Raw genomic sequence first — 15,535 nt, 5'->3', positions numbered from 1 at the left:
GCGCGCACCGGGCCCCCAGCCGCAGCCTCTCCCGGGCCGGGCTTTGTCTGTTGCGATGTCCCGTGTGTGCGCGCGCACGTGTTAGATGCACACACCCCCCTCCGGCTTGGAGCATCCTGGCCCGCGCGGCAGGAGCGAACCCCTCCTCACCCGCTCCTCTTTGTCCCACTCCGGCGTCCAGGAGGGTCCCAGGTTCTGGAGGCGGGAAACGGGGCCGCCTTTGTCTTTCCATGGCGCGGGGAGTTGGACCCCCGTTCCTACGCTGATTACAGAAGAGGCCTTTGTGGGTGCATCGCTTTCCTAAATTTCTGGTCAGCCAGTTCTCCCCCATATTAGGATCCAAATTTGGGAGAAGGTTTAAGATTTTCCTTTCTTTAGTCCAGGTTCTTCATTGATGATTTTTTTTCCAGATTGCTTAAGATTTGCATTTGCCCCCCAAAATGGTGATACTTAGGTGCACTCTAATCTGCAAGTTTGAAACCCAAACATGAGTGCTTAAAACTCTTCTACCTTATTTCCTTAAGTAGTTGAATGAATGAGATTCTTGCGGTTGCTTTTAGGTTCTGCCCAGGTTAATCCCTCGCCTGGATGAATTATTTGGAGTGTGCAGTGACCAGCATGCTCTCCCCCAACTCCCTCTAAATTTGGGAAGAGTGAGACATCTCTTCATTCTTTTCGGAATTGTTCGAAAGTTGCTTGGGTTTCTGCTAAGGGACATCAGTTTCCGTGATGTCTTCTTTTTCTGGATTTGGTTATTTTCAGATTGTGAATCTGTATTTTCTGATATCTTAGGAGTCTGCCCTATTTACAAGGAGTGGTCTTGTGGCATATTTGAGATCCATGGGAAAACATAAGGTGCCATCCGGAGTTGGGATTCAATTTTAGGACTTGAGGCTCTTTTTTTTCCTCAGGTGTCTGTGGTTGGGAATCTCCCGGGATTGCTCATGGTGCTGCCACTATGCTTTGTATTTGATGCTTTGTGTGTGGTCTCGTGGGATGTAGCCACAGCAGCAGCTTAGGCTGTGAATGAAGTGTGGGAACCAGAGGCTCATTCACAGCTGGAAAAGGGAAAAAAATGCTTTAGGGCACTGGCTGGTACTGCCATCCCTGTCCTGTCTTGGGGTCTTTGCCCCTGATCTCTCTCTTGGCCATGTGGACAGCTTCTGGTCTCTGCCGTTTGCCAGTGGAAACTGTGCAGGCCCCAGTGTTTGGAGCTGATCGGAGGCTGGCAATTACTGCCAGGCTTGGCCTTGCCAGCAATGGACACTGATTCATCCGTCTTCCTAACCCTCCAGGAGCTTGGGCAAGCCTGGGAATCACCCTCTTTCTGGAGTGGAGTGGTGCCTAGTTGTTTGCAATTTTGTTTTTCGTGGTTGAACTCGTCCAATGCTTATAGGTGAAAATCCCTTTAGCTGCTTCTGGTTTACTTAAGAGGGTTTTTTTGTTTTTTTGTTTTGGAAGTCCATATTCATGGGAATGAGGAATCTAAGGCTGTTTTCTTATTTTAATTCTTGTCAAAGAAAAAAACCCACACTGGCAAGAGTGGCTGCTAATATTCATGTATATGGTGCTCATTTTCATGCTCCCATGGTTAAGTTCTTCAGGTAGGAACAGGTGCAGTTGTTGGTGAGGAGAGAACCTTCTTCTATAAGTATATAAGCCTCTTCTCTGGGTAAACAGTAGGCAGCATTTTGTCTGTTTTTAGGCCTCACTAAGGTGTGGGGGTTGGAAATGTTCTCACTTCTGAAAAAGGCTTTAGAAGTTTTCTTGGGCTGGGACATCTTTCTCTTAGTTACTTCTCTCATCCTCCTCAATTTCTCCTTATTTCACCTCTTACAGTTTAGAGGAATGATTCCTTCCCCTAAGAAACTTGGGTTTAGACCTCCTTGGACTTGACCTCTTGCTACATTTTGTCAGTAAGTTTATTAACTTTGTGCAGTTTTGAAAGATGCGTAAAAGGCACCATCTAGTTTTAGTACGTATGGCCCACAAAATGGTGACATTTTATTCAGATCATGCTTTGATTGAACCTTCACAGGAAGTAGGATTTTTCAAGACTATATTGGATGCTTTTTATTTTAAAGCATCCAATATAGAGTCCTGGGAGAGGAGGATTTTTGTTTTCAGTGGACAGGTTTGGAATTAGAGTTAGATGGTGGTTTGATAGGAGTCTCTATAGTTAGTGAAAGGGGCCAGGGCTGGGAGGAGCTGAGGCTGACTTCAGTTTCCTGCAGCATCATTTAACAGTTTTGTCTGAAAGAACTAGCTTCTCTTTCTATTTTGTTGTTTAGGATGTTGGTGCTACCTCTTTGTGGTGCTAGCAGCATAGCATTATAGAAATAATAGTAAAAGCCAACTGAGCAGGTGTTTTCTAGGGAGTTTGTCAGTGTACTGATATTTAAAAATGGTTTCTTGCCATATTTATGCTCTGTTAAACTCCCGTGAGATTATTTCTTTTCTTTTCTTTTTTTTAGGCGAGGCAACCCTTGGTTGACCTCACAGATTGTAAGGACCTTGTCAGTTTATAATCCCTTGTTTGTTTGTTTGTTTGTTTGTTTATATTACACCCACAGCACTTGGTCTTCCTAGGTGGTCTCCCATCCAAGTACTAACCAGGCCTGACCCTGCTTAGCTTCTGAGATCAGACGGGATCGGGCTTGTTCAGGGTAGCATGGCCGTAGACTCCTGTGAGATTATTTCAAGACAGTACTTTATAAGTGATCCCATTATAAATTGCATTTGGAAATTCAGACAGTTTTTTAACATCTGTTTTCAGATGTCTTAAAGCGATGTCCAGTTGAATTTTTTTCTTATTAATTGTCCACGTAATGAAGAAATTGAGAATGTAGCCACTAGTTTTAACAGGAAAATGAGTTTACTATCTAAAGGCCATTTTCTCGTGGGTCATATATGATTTGTCAAGGATCATTTAGTCACAAAGTTGAATGTTCATCCTTTTATTATAGTGTGTAACTTTGCTCCATATTATTTTTATAATCTTGGGTGATTAGTGAGAAATAGTGCTCTTGGCAGTTTTAATTCATGATAATTTTTCTCGAATGTTCCAAATAGCCTTTCTTTTCAGTAGGGTTTTCGTTTAATTAAACTCAAGGGTAAAGTCTTACTGAGATAATCTTCCAGGTCACTTGCTTTTCTGCTGCTTGCTTTTCAACTACTTTCTTGCTCTCTTATGTGTATGTGTTTAAAGAATGAAATTTTGCTAGTTAAGTTTGCTTTCTGTAGATTTTTTGTAGGACGATAATCCTTTGTATTTATAATTTCAAAAACCAGTCTAGATGTCAACAATATGGAAATAACCAACCTGGCTCCATGGCTCATAGCAGCACTTAATAAATATTTGTCCTGTGGGTGACCCGTGCAGAATACTTGCAGGAAGGATAATAAATAGCCCAGTAAACGGGGAAGTCTGTGGGCTACCCACTGAGAGCTCACCAATGACTACAGCTTTGCAGAGTGGATATATGAACAGATGGGATTGGAGAGAAGGTGAATTGAGTCAGATTTGGTGAAGGTACTTGATTTTGTTTTTTAAAATTTAAGGCTTCAGCTCTGGAAACATACTTTGGCAGTTTCTCACAAAATACAGGCAACTACCATATGAACCAGCAATTTGACTCTTGGGCATTTATCCCAAAGAAATAAACATTTATGTTCACACAAAAACTCATACGCAGATATTCGTAGCAGTTTTATTTGTTGATAGCCAAGAACTGGAAACCACTCAGCTGTCCTTCAGTAGGTGAATGCTTAAACCAGGGTACATCCATACTATGTAATACTACTTAACAATAAAAGAAAACCAACTGTTGATACATGCACAACTTATATGAATCTTGAGGCAGTTATGCTGCATGAAACAGCCAATCTTGAAAGGTTACATGCTCTGCAATTCTGTTTACATAACACTCTTGGAATGCCAAAATTACAGAAATGGTGAATGGATTAGTGGTTGTTAGGGGTTAACACGGGGGGCAGTTGGAAGGTGAATGTGACAATCAGGGCAACAGGAAGGATCGTTTTGACAACAGTGGTGTATGTTAAAATACCCTTAAAGGTTTCCCCACGGAGATAGATGGATGGGTTGCGTCTGCCCTCATCAGGTGTGGAAGATGGCTGGCTGCTGGCTTCTCTCGCCTTGTCTGAAGAGCATGTTGGAAAGAGGGTTTGATAATTCCTACTTGGAGTCATGTTAAATTTTTTGTTGTGATGCTATATTCTCTCACAGACAGATTTTAAAACATTTTATTGGTTCATCCAAGAGTGATTGAAATGACTCGTGTAATACATTGCATTTGTAGTTTTTTTTACAGTTGGGGAAAAAATAAACATTTTCCCACATCGCCCCCTTTAATCCTTGTTATTTGCAACTCAGGCATAGGTTGTGTTGCCATGTTTTTGTTTTGTTTTGGTTTGTTTTTTTGACACAGCTCCAGCAAGGCAAATGATTTGCTGGAGGTCCCACAGCTGCCAGGTTGGGGAGCTGAGGTGGGTGCAAACCTAGGGCTTCTGTCTTCAAGACCTGTGGGTATTCCACAATGCCAGAGGACCTGGGGTCTTGCATCTCACAGACCAGTTAAAAGTTCCAGAAACATTTTGAGGAACAACCTATATTTACCAACATTTTATGTCATCAAGGAAAATACCTTCTTAAGTAGTTACCATACAGCAATACACCATCTCTGTATTTTCATAAGAAAAAAAAGGATGTTTTAATAAATATTGAAAATATAGGAAAGAAAATTAAGCCTAGGATAATGGATGGCCCTTTACATTGAAAATATTTGTGAAATCTTTATTCTTAACCTTATACCACCCTATGGACCAATGAAAACACTGTTGAAGACAGTCGAATTTGGAACTTTGGCACTAGACTTCAGATTTGCATTGGACTTTAAAATTTCTGTTGTATCTATAGCCAGATTTTTGGATTGGCACCTTTTGCTTGGGTTGCTTTGTTAAAGTTATTTTGTGTGTCTTTGTTGTGAATCTGTAAATGTTCAGTGAGTCACTAAAGAGTAGCACCTGCTTATCATTTCCCTTCACACCCCAGGATAGGATAGCTCCAGAGGTCAGGAAACTAGGAGCTGGATTGGGTCCTTGTACATTTCACAGTCTCTTTAGGACCGGCATCCATGCAGGACAATTCCCCAGAGTCTCTGGGATAGCTGTAAGGTTTCGTGAAATACTTTGGGGGGCGGGCACCTACCCTGGAAGACAGATGGGGCTATATACCTGTTAGGGTATTGCCACTACATCTGTTCATTCTACAAACATTTGTTGATCTACATATACTAACTTGGGCATGTTTCTTTCTCAGCAGCAAGTGCCATGAATGTCATATTCTAATTAGTTAGAGGTCAGAAAGATGGTCATCACGTTGCAAGTGTATGTTTTGTGGTTTCAACTTCTGTAACCATGCAGTGGGTGGGCTGGTTTTGAGAACAAAAGAAAGAAACGGATTCCTGTGTATTAGAACATTCCAAACCACACAGAGGTGATGTTTAAAATACTGATCCTTTGCTCTCCACTTACTCCTTCTGTGGATTTTCTCTTTCTTTCTTTCTTTCTTTCTTTTTTTTTTTTTTTTTTTTACCCAGAGAGGCTTGGCTGGTAAAAATTAGGCTTTACTTGTGCCCAGATTTGAATCATAAGTGAGATTGCAGGAGCAGCTTTGTGCAGGCTTACCATAGCTTTTATTTAGTTAGATTGGTAGGGGGGGCAGTGGAGTGTTGCATGTATGTAGGTGTTGTGGCTTCTTGTAGCTATCAGTGTTCCTGGCTAAAAAATTTGAAAAGGAGGTTTCTGCTCATCCAGAAGACCCTTGTGTTTGTTAATGAGATGGATTCCTTGGTATTCAAGACCAGAGCAGCTGGCTTCTGAGAGACTGGCTTGGATGACAGATCTAGGCTCATAGTTTTGTTGCCTTGGAAAGGAGTGTTGACTCCAGTTTTTAAATGTTTGTTTTAGTTCAGATGATTAATTAGTACTCTCACTCATTTTGTCTACCTGAATCAGGAGGCATTACCACCAAGGCCTGGTCTAAGGGAGAAGGGCCTGGGATGAATGGACCGCAAATGTGCCAAGTGTGATGGTCAGAGCCAGCCACAGCCCAGTGAGTCCCATCATGAGTCCCTTCTGGGACCTACCTGTCAGAGCAGAGAAAGATCAAGTGAGGCAGCCTCCTGGAGCAGAGGCACACACACCCATCGTCAGAGTTTTAAACCCTGAGGTGAAGACAGGTGCATTCGGAGGGTGTCTGTGTTCAGAGGCACTTTCCATGGGCTACTATTTTGATAAAAAGAATATCTTGTTCCCCAGTGTGAGAAGGGGGGTTTTCTGCTGCTCACCTCTATTTGTCAGATGGCGTTTTTAGTAGAAATTCCCTGCAACAACAGTATCATCCTTTTAAACAATTTTTGGAGTATGGAGTTGGGATATAGACATCTGCAGCAGTAGCAAATTACTTTTTTTTTTTTCACTTGTGGACTTACCGATTTTTATAAATGTAATATGTTCAATTATGAAAAATTCAAACACAAAAGGTGACACACTTTTAGAGTGAACAGCTGCCCGTGTACACACTGATTACTTAGTTTAACACATCTGTCCATGGATCTATTCTGTTCATTCTTCAGTCCACTTTATTTTTATGATGTATTTCAAAGTAGCAGAAAGTTGCAGTCTTTCCTCTGAATAGTAACCAGAGTCCAGTATTTACTTACAGTACTTTTTTCTTTTGATGTAATGTACAGGTATTAAGTATACCATTCAGTGAGTTCTGAGCACAGCACGCACCCAGCCCCTAACAATGTGTGAGCTGTGACCAGCACCACAGAAAGTGCCCTTGGGTCTTTCCAGGTGTTCCCTGCCACCATTCCCAAGAGGCAACTGCTGTTCTTAATTTATTTTTTCATTATTTTGTATATTCTACAATGTCATATAGGTGGAAGCATTGCCTTTTTTTTTTTTTTTTTAATGCTCAGTTGCCCAAAATGTAGCCAGTGGGAGCCCTCTCAAGTCAGCTCCTTGTCCTTTGGACCAGCCTGCATGAGTCTCAGCACTTTCTGACACTGCATTATGACCCAGGCCACAAGGTTCAATTCCTGTGTCAGGTGCCAAATCAGCCACTTCTCCCAGCACCTTTCAGTAGGTTATAGATAGTGTAAATCCCTAAATAAAAAGGTCTGAGCCACCTGGTGCCTCGGTTTAAGCTGTGTTATTTTTAAAGTCTCTGCATTTGGAATTTGTGGTGGAGGAGAGACGTAAGATGAATAGGTGGTAGGTGTACAGTGAAGCATTGGCTCCCATACCTTGTACTTAGAGCTAAGGAGTTTGTCTTTTAGGGAGTGCTAGCTGGCCAGGTCCAAGGGACTTGTGAGCTGTGTCAGTCACGGTCCCAGCAGCTAGCCCACTGCTTTGCACAGAGGAGGTGCAGACTGAATACGTGTTGAATAAATAAATACTCCTTTAAACATCAGCCTTTGTTAACAGATTGATGAAGTTCCAGCGTAGGTATGGCTGTGACTGGTGGCTGTTAAACAGGTGCTCACCATTAGGCTATGATTTCTGATGGCTTGATTATTGTCGATTTTGAATTGGTTTTCTGAGCTTTAGTTTGATTTTTAGATTACCTGTCATAGCCGTACTTTTGTAAAAGTGCTTAAGTTTACTATGCATTCAAAAAAGCTTATGGAAATTTTCAGGCATGCACAAATGAATCCAAATATACCCATCCCCCAGCTTCAACAGCTATCAGCGTTTTGCAGTCTTGTCTTATCCTTCTCCACTCCCTGCCTCACTAGAGTAAGAGCAAATACCAGGCATGTACTTTTAGCCATAAAATTGTCTTAAATAAGAATCTAACAGATAGACATCCTTTTCAAACACAACCACAGTATCATTTATCTACTGAATGGTGATAATTCTTTATGACAGGATGCACTTGCACATGCATGTCACTCATCACTTGGCCTCCACAGCAGCCTGGTAATGTAAATCCCACTGTGGGATCTGTGCTTCGTGCTTCTATAGGTTGACTCATTCACTTTTCACAGTCCGCCTGCAGAGGGAGAGGGGCTGCTTCCATGTTGTAGGTATAGAAGGAATCTCCAAGGAAACTTCAAGGCCACGTGGGTAGTGGCTGGGCAGGCAGGGTTTCAGGCCCAGGTCTACAGAAACTGCCACTTGGTGATGGCCGAATGACTCACCAAGGCTCCATGCACAGCAGCTAAGCCCAGGAGATTGGTCCTCCACCCCCACCCCTCCCTTCTCCCTCCCCTACCACGAAGCCTTTGATCTTACCTGTCAGCTTGCCTGGCTCTGCAGGGCCATTGCCTTCCATTCCACCCTTAGATTTTCAAGTTCTTGTTTGGAACATTTAACTTGCCCATTCAATTGCTATGTAGTCCTGAAACATTGTGGGAAATTCTTCTTGTGTTTTCGCTAATCACATCAGTATTTATCCTAGGAATGGGTGTCTTTCCAGGGTGAGCCCACTGCCCTGGCTGGTAACTGGCATAGACCAAAGGAGCTAGCTGTTAGGTAACCAGTTGCGTGGAATGGTTGCATTCATCTTTTGAATATCATGCTGATGGGTTTTTTGTTATTGTTGTTTACTTACTCATTTGGAAGATTTCAGTGTGGACCAGACTGTTTGCCCAGTGTGGGGAATTGAGTAGGTTGTAGTCAGCATGTTATTTAGAGTCCAAAATTGTAATTAGAGCCGCTTTTGTCGTGAAGACTTCTGTTGTGCTGAATTTCAGTTACCTCGCCATCTACAAAGCTTGAACCCGCAGGTGTGTCTGTCCATGTGATAATAGTGGTCATATCCACCTGACCTTTCAGAAGGTTCCTGCCTTTCCAGGTTATAGAAGCCTTTTGGGGCCCTGTATCTTCTCCTTTATTTGTATGTCTTCATTACTTTCAAGAACCAGAGCTCCTTCCTTCTCTTTTCCTTCTCCAAATGTGAAGATTTTGCTGAACATTTCTACTGGTACCATTTTGGGGAGGCTTGTTAATGTGTATTTTTAATTTTGTAAACAATGGCATATTCAAGATAAATGATGAAAGAAGGTAAAGTAAAAATCATTGAGTGTGGGCCTAAAGTGAGGCTTGGCTTCCAGAAACTGGCTGTTTACATTTTTAGGGAACTTTATAATTAGTTGTTTGTATTTAGGCTTAGTGGTACTTGGAAATAAAGGTGCGTCCTGCCATGCAAGCGGGGCTCCTTCATGAGGCAGCACCGCTGTCTGGCTGCTGAGCATCTATTTATGAAATATTTGAAACTAAAAAGATTTTCTGATCTTATAGATAGCTGAAGTATTGATAACAACAAGGAAATCTGTCATAATTTGAAAAGATAAGCAAAATTTGATTTCCAGACACTACAGAAAAAGAAGTAAAAATGGTAAGAAATTTTTTTAAGTCATAGTTTTTTTTTCGTGTACAGATGTTTGTGGTATTGCCTCAACATTTGATTCTATTATTTTTCATTAGATATTTTAAATTATACTACGTAGTCTAACAATTCAAATACTATAGAAATGTATAAAGTAAGTGCTCTCTTCTCTCACTGCCTAGAGAAAGAACAACTGTTATGTTTGGTTGTCCTTTTCTGACCTTCAGTCATGTTCATACACAGTAGTCCCCCCTTATCCCCGGGTTTGCTTTCCACGGTATCAGTTATTTGTTGTCAACTACAGTCCAGAAATATATGGAAAATTCCAGGAATAAACAATTCAAATGCACCTCACTTCATCTCATCACGTAGGCATTGTGTCATCATCACATCACAAGAAGACAAGGAAGGGTGAGTACAGTACAATGAGATATTTTGAGAGGGAGATACCACATTTACATAACTTATTGTAGTATATTGTTAGAATTATTCTATTCTCATTGTTAATCTTTTACTATGCTTAATTTATAAATTAAACAAAGTTATAGGTATGTATGCATAGGAAAAAACATAACAGCATGTATAAGGTTCAGTACTACCCAAGGTTTCAGACATCCATTGGGGGTCTTGGAATGTGTCCTCCGCGGATAAGGGACGACTACTGTAGTTTTATTTTCACACGAATGATAAAGCGTAGTTATGAGCTATGCAATTTAAAAGCTAAGTGGTGAGTTGCTTTGTCTCTTTGCATTGTTTTTAACTGAGTTTTAATACTTCCAGCGTCCATTGCGAATTTTTGTGAACGATGATCGCCACGTGATGGCAAAGCATTCTTCCGTTTATCCAACCCAAGAGGAACTGGAGGCAGTCCAGAACATGGTGTCCCACACAGAGCGGGCTCTCAAAGCTGTGTCTGACTGGATTGATGAGCAAGAGAAAGGCAGCAGCGAGCACGCCGAGTCCGAAAACTTGGACATGCCCCCGGAGGATGAGACCAAAGAAGGGGCCGGGTAAGTTTGAAATTTTGTGGGCTTTTTCTTTTTTTTTCTTTCTAGAGAGACTGGCTAGGGTAGAGGTGAGCATCTCCTTTTCTAAAGAAACTCCAGACCTTCTGAGACCTCTCGGTTCTGGTCAGACTGAATCCCTCACTTAGCATGTATTGATCTGTCCTGCAGGGAGCAGAAGACGGAACACATGACTAGAACCCTGCGGGGCGTGATGCGTGTTGGCCTTGTGGCAAAGGGCCTGCTGCTCAAGGGGGACTTGGACTTGGAGCTGGTGCTGCTATGTAAGGAGAAGCCCACGACCGCCCTCTTGGACAAGGTGGCTGACAACCTGGCCATCCAGCTCGCTGTGAGTGTGACCGCCTCTCTGGGTGAGGCTGGGGGTTGCTTATTGAGGACATGAGGCAGAAGAAGAGATGCCCACCTGTGCCCTGTACCAGGAAGCACGCTCCAAACCCACCCTTGCACTTGCTTTGCTCTTGCCTTCTGGATAGGTAATGGGCAGGATGCTGCTGTGCCACCGAGGGTCTGTGGACAGTGGTTGGCAGACTGCTGTGGTACCCAGACCCAGTGTCTACCATGCGCCAGGCTGCGCTATTCAAGGTCTCACTCTCACTGGGTATAAACTTCACATCCAGACACTATTGGATGGATGAATAGATAGTACAATTATTAATTCTTCTTCCCTGATCCAAACCTGGACATAAACAAAAGCTTTTTTAAAACTGGTTTGTCTAATTACAAAAGTATTGCATAAATAATAGCTTGTGACATTTCTTACACATTTCCTGCATCACATCTTAGGCCAGGCCAGGCATGCTCCTTACAGATGTCTTTTTATCTTCACAACGCCCATCTTAGATAAAGCTTTACCATCTAAGTGGGAAGATGTAAATGAGGTACAGGGTCATAACTCACCCCAGCATTCCCAGCGGGTGAGTTTTAGGGCTTCAGGACCACGTCACTGCCACATGCTGCCTCCTTGGGACACAGTCATCCTGGATTTAGTGACAGGATAAGCAAAAAAAAGTAAAAACAAAAGTAAAAAAAAAATCTCATTCCTTAGAAACATACCATTCACTTTTGTATGTAAACTTGCATTCTCTCGCATGTGACTGACAGTTTAAGATATCGGACACAGGTCAGAATCAAAGTGTGGAGCTAATGCAATATAGTAGATGCTTTTGGGAGAACTACTTCAGGTGAAGCCCTAAGCTTTCACAACTTTTATAACAAGTTGGTCTTTAGAGAAAGATACAAATAATTGTGCTTTTATCGATTTAGATTAGTGGTTTTTGACTAGGGCAATTCCCTGGATTCTGGGGACGGTTTCGATTGTCACAGTGTGAAGAGTGGGATGCTGCTGGCTCTGTAGGGTGGAGACTGAAGATGCTGCTCGTCTCCCTTCAGTGTGTAGAATAGCTGTACTGCAGAAGGCTCCAGCCTGGACGCCAGTGCTGCTGAGGGAGAGAAACTGCAATTTAGATTTTTTTAAAGTGCACTTGTCCTTCCAACAATGTTGTATTTATTTTATGTTTTCCTTAAAAAATCATACATCAAGATATATAAACTGGTATGAAGAAAGCAGAAGTCAGACTTGTGGCTGTCCTTATGCACATGTGCATTTGCAGCAGCGCCATTCTTTAGTATGCAGCATATGATACGAACTGTTGTACTACGTGTGTCATTCCACACACTTTGATGGGTGCTCATCCAAGTGTGGAAATAGTGGCTGGATGCCTACTCTGCTGATGGCTGTGCTGTCCATGCAGGGTTCAGTTTAAGCCTCCTGCAGCTTTGTGGTGTAGGTCATGTCATTAAGTCCATTTTACAAATTTGAAACCACAATCTTAATGAGATTAAGTGATTTTGTCCAAAGTTAGACAACTACCAAATGACAAAATAAGGATTCACACCCCGGTCTCCTTACAGACCCTTAACTCTTAACCATTGTATTATGAAGCTTTCTGTGAAAATCACTTCTCTCTCTATGAAGAGCCCAAAAAATGGCCACAGACGTTGTCATTAAGAGGAGATCCTGACCCCCTAGATGAAGGGACTGCTGTCCTGTCACACCCCAAGAAGTTGGCCTATCGCAGTACCGAGCAGGACTAAACAAATGTTGATTGCCTTGAGAAGAAAGTATTTTGAAAGTTGCATGTTCTTTTTTTAGGCCGTTACAGAAGACAAGTACGAAATACTCCAATCTATCGATGATGCTGCAATTGTGATAAAAAACACAAAAGAGCCTCCATTGTCCCTGACCATCCACCTGACATCTCCTGTTGTCAGAGAAGAAATGGAGAAAGTATTAGCTGGAGGTAGGGAGGCCGAGAAGGCCAGCAGGACTTTGGAAACTTGGTGTTCCCTCACTATTCAAATGTGCTATTCAGTTTTAGACTGTGTTGATAAAAGGATTTCGGTGTAGCTTTGCCCACCTTTACTCTGAGATACATCTCCCATTTGGTTTCAGTACTGGGGAGTTGGACATAACAGTTGCACTAAAAGTGAGTAGCACTTTTCAGAGGATTGCACCATTTTGGTTTATCTTAATCCATGAATGTTGCCATCAGTGTTACACTTGGTTTTTCTGTTAAGCTGTTCTCCGGTCTTGGAAAAGCGTTTCTCGGGTGATGTTACAGTTTTTAAAGTATGGAAGACAACCAGATGGTTTCTGCATGAACATCACATTGGAGTTGTGCAGACAGCTTATGGTGCAGCAGAACTGAGGGCTGCTTCGTTTGTCGTCCTTCCTTTGGCTGCTTTTATCAATGCAGTGATTGAGACACCAAGAGCTGATAAACAGGGTTTTGGATAAAGTTTTAAATAGTTGTGTGATTTTTTTTTTTTTCTCCCCCCAAACAAAACTTCAGATGCTAATAATGCTTTCACAACTCAAAGTCCACTCAGGGCCGTTCATGCGTCTCTTCTGCGTGGATGATCACAAATCTCACACTGCAAAGTAAAAGAAACAGGCCTTATCCAAATCCCTGATAAACACACAGCCCGCAGAAATGACAAATGCTTCAGTTTTGCTGCAGCATAGGCTCACACTTAGTACCCATGTTGCTGTTCTTTGATTACCTTCGGTTCTGATATCTGATTCCGACTACCAAAGCCCTGCTAGTTTGTCAGTTTAGGGACGCTGGACCTTTGACCAACAGGACTCTCTCTGTCAAGGGCTGGGGCTGGGGCAGTCCCGCCTGGTGGGCAGAGGTGGTCCCTTTTGCTGCAGACACCTCGGGATGGCTGTTGTGGGAAGCAGAGAGGGAGTTCATTTCTACTCCCCCCACCTTTTTGGGTTTTTTTTGTGTGTGTGTGTTTTTTTCCTCCCCTTACTGAAATTTTTAGCCTAGCTAATTTATCGGGAGATAATGGGGAGGAAGCACGGTAACTGTCTGTTAGAAGATAGGATCCACCTATCTGTCCCCTCCCTATGGGATTATTCCTTGTACGGTAACTTCCCACTTGTGTTTTCATTTTTGGTGTTTTTTTGTTTTTTATTTTTTTGGTTTTTTGGTTTTTGGTTTTTGGTTTTTGGTTTTTTTTTTTTTGGTGGAGCCTCCAATTTTTATGATTTCCTCTCTGGGCAGAGTTAACACGCTCTGGCTTCTCCTTCCCTGGTCCAGGGCGGAGATGACTTGAGATTATGGGAGCCTCCGCTGCCCTTTAGGAAGCTGCCACATCCCCTTTCTACCTGACAGAAACCCCTTGGTCAAACTGTGCCTTGTCTTCTTATTCCATCCATGAATAGAAACGCTATCAGTCAACGACCCCCCGGACGTCCTGGACAGGCAGAAATGCCTTGCTGCCTTGGCGTCCCTCCGACACGCCAAGTGGTTCCAGGTTTGCATTTTGTTCTTCTATTTGTCTTTCGGTAGAGAATTCCTAAGTTTTAACTTGGCTAACTTGCACCGTAAAGTTTTGGTACGTTGAAGAGTGCCGTGCCAAACTTAGCATCTGCAGGTATGCAGATGCTAACACAGCGCGCATAAACAATTTGACACCCCCGAACAGGCTTGTGACTGAGTAGGTGGGCTGCTGCTGCTTTGTGCCAAGAGTAACATTATTCTCGTCCACACGGTGGCATCGCTGCCGACCATATACTTGATGGTTATAAATGTTCACCCTTTTACCCTGGACAAAGTAGCACCCCAAGACTTGTGTTTTTTCATGTTTGCCTTGTGTTCTGGGAGGCGCCTTGGTGTAAAGGGCCTGTGCTTTGTTCCTTTAGGCCAGAGCCAACGGGCTGAAGTCATGTGTCATTGTCATTCGCGTCCTGAGGGACTTGTGCACCCGCGTGCCAACCTGGGGCCCTCTCAGAGGATGGGTAAGGCACCTGGTAGCTATGGCCATCCTGGGAACTTGTGTGCAGAGACCTCCTCCCATAACCCAGGAATACCTTATGGTAACTGGGCTGGAGTGCCACTTTGGGGTATGGCTGATAAGTTCCTGTCATAGCCACTTGATGAGCAACTATTGTGCCACACCCTGGGTGGGGGGTGAGAGTGAGACCAGGACCCCCCATGGTGGGTACACGGCTCAAACTGGGAAGGGGGCTGGCCAGGCAGTGCACTTACTGTGACATGCTCCATTCCATGACGAAGCCTTGGTAGCTTCTCTTGGCCAGGGGTCAGCAAATGGACCCACATGCCAATGTGGCCGCCGCCTGTTTTTCTACAGCCCATAGTTAAGAATGGTGTTTATATTTTTAAATATAAGTACATAATAGCCTCAATTTGGCCTCCTGGTTTACATGGCCCGAAGGATTTATTAGTATCTGGTCCTTTTTAGGAAAAGTCTGCTGAGCCCAGCTCTAGATAGCCTGTTTTTGGCTTAGCCCGGCTCGTGAACTTGAACGGCTATGACTCCCAGTGCCACTCCCTTCCCTCACACCACACAGTGACAGTTCTTGAGGGTTGGCTTACTCCCTCCCGGACACTGGCTAACTGTCCCTCTTACCTTTCAGCCCCTCGAGCTTCTCTGTGAGAAGTCCATCGGCACAGCCAACAGACCCATGGGTGCCGGCGAGGCCCTGCGGAGAGTGCTGGAGTGCCTGGCGTCGGGCATCGTGATGCCAGGTTGGGGCCTGTGCTTTGCAAGGCAGGGAAAG

At 43.3% G+C, this 15,535-nt stretch overlaps 1 protein-coding gene and 1 pseudogene across 7 annotated transcripts in view; one reads left to right on the top strand and one right to left on the bottom strand.

The window, feature by feature from the left end:
- The window catches only part of ILF3 (interleukin enhancer binding factor 3), a 25,289-nt gene that overhangs the window by 489 nt on the left and 9,265 nt on the right, over nt 1–15,535 (top strand). For 6 of the 7 annotated variants that reach the window (XM_015598267.2, XM_015598263.2, XM_015598250.2 and 3 more), the window contains exons 2-9: nt 9,331–9,427; nt 9,791–9,829; nt 10,199–10,428; nt 10,594–10,771; nt 12,596–12,743; nt 14,177–14,268; nt 14,657–14,752; nt 15,392–15,503. In XM_015598267.2, the coding sequence (XP_015453753.1) occupies nt 9,425–9,427; nt 9,791–9,829; nt 10,199–10,428; nt 10,594–10,771; nt 12,596–12,743; nt 14,177–14,268; nt 14,657–14,752; nt 15,392–15,503 (898 nt within the window). In that variant the 5' untranslated portion in view covers nt 9,331–9,424. The remainder of the gene's footprint in view (nt 1–9,330; nt 9,428–9,790; nt 9,830–10,198; nt 10,429–10,593; nt 10,772–12,595; nt 12,744–14,176; nt 14,269–14,656; nt 14,753–15,391; nt 15,504–15,535) is intronic. The other variant, XM_006905869.3, reaches the window with a different exon arrangement.
- Nucleotides 2,565–2,683, bottom strand: LOC112471694 (annotated as a pseudogene).

This window comes from Pteropus alecto, unplaced genomic scaffold (assembly GCF_000325575.1).
Source record: "Pteropus alecto unplaced genomic scaffold, ASM32557v1 scaffold761, whole genome shotgun sequence".
Taxonomy (NCBI): Eukaryota; Metazoa; Chordata; class Mammalia; order Chiroptera; family Pteropodidae; genus Pteropus; species Pteropus alecto.
This window is presented reverse-complemented; position numbering and strand designations above follow the sequence as displayed.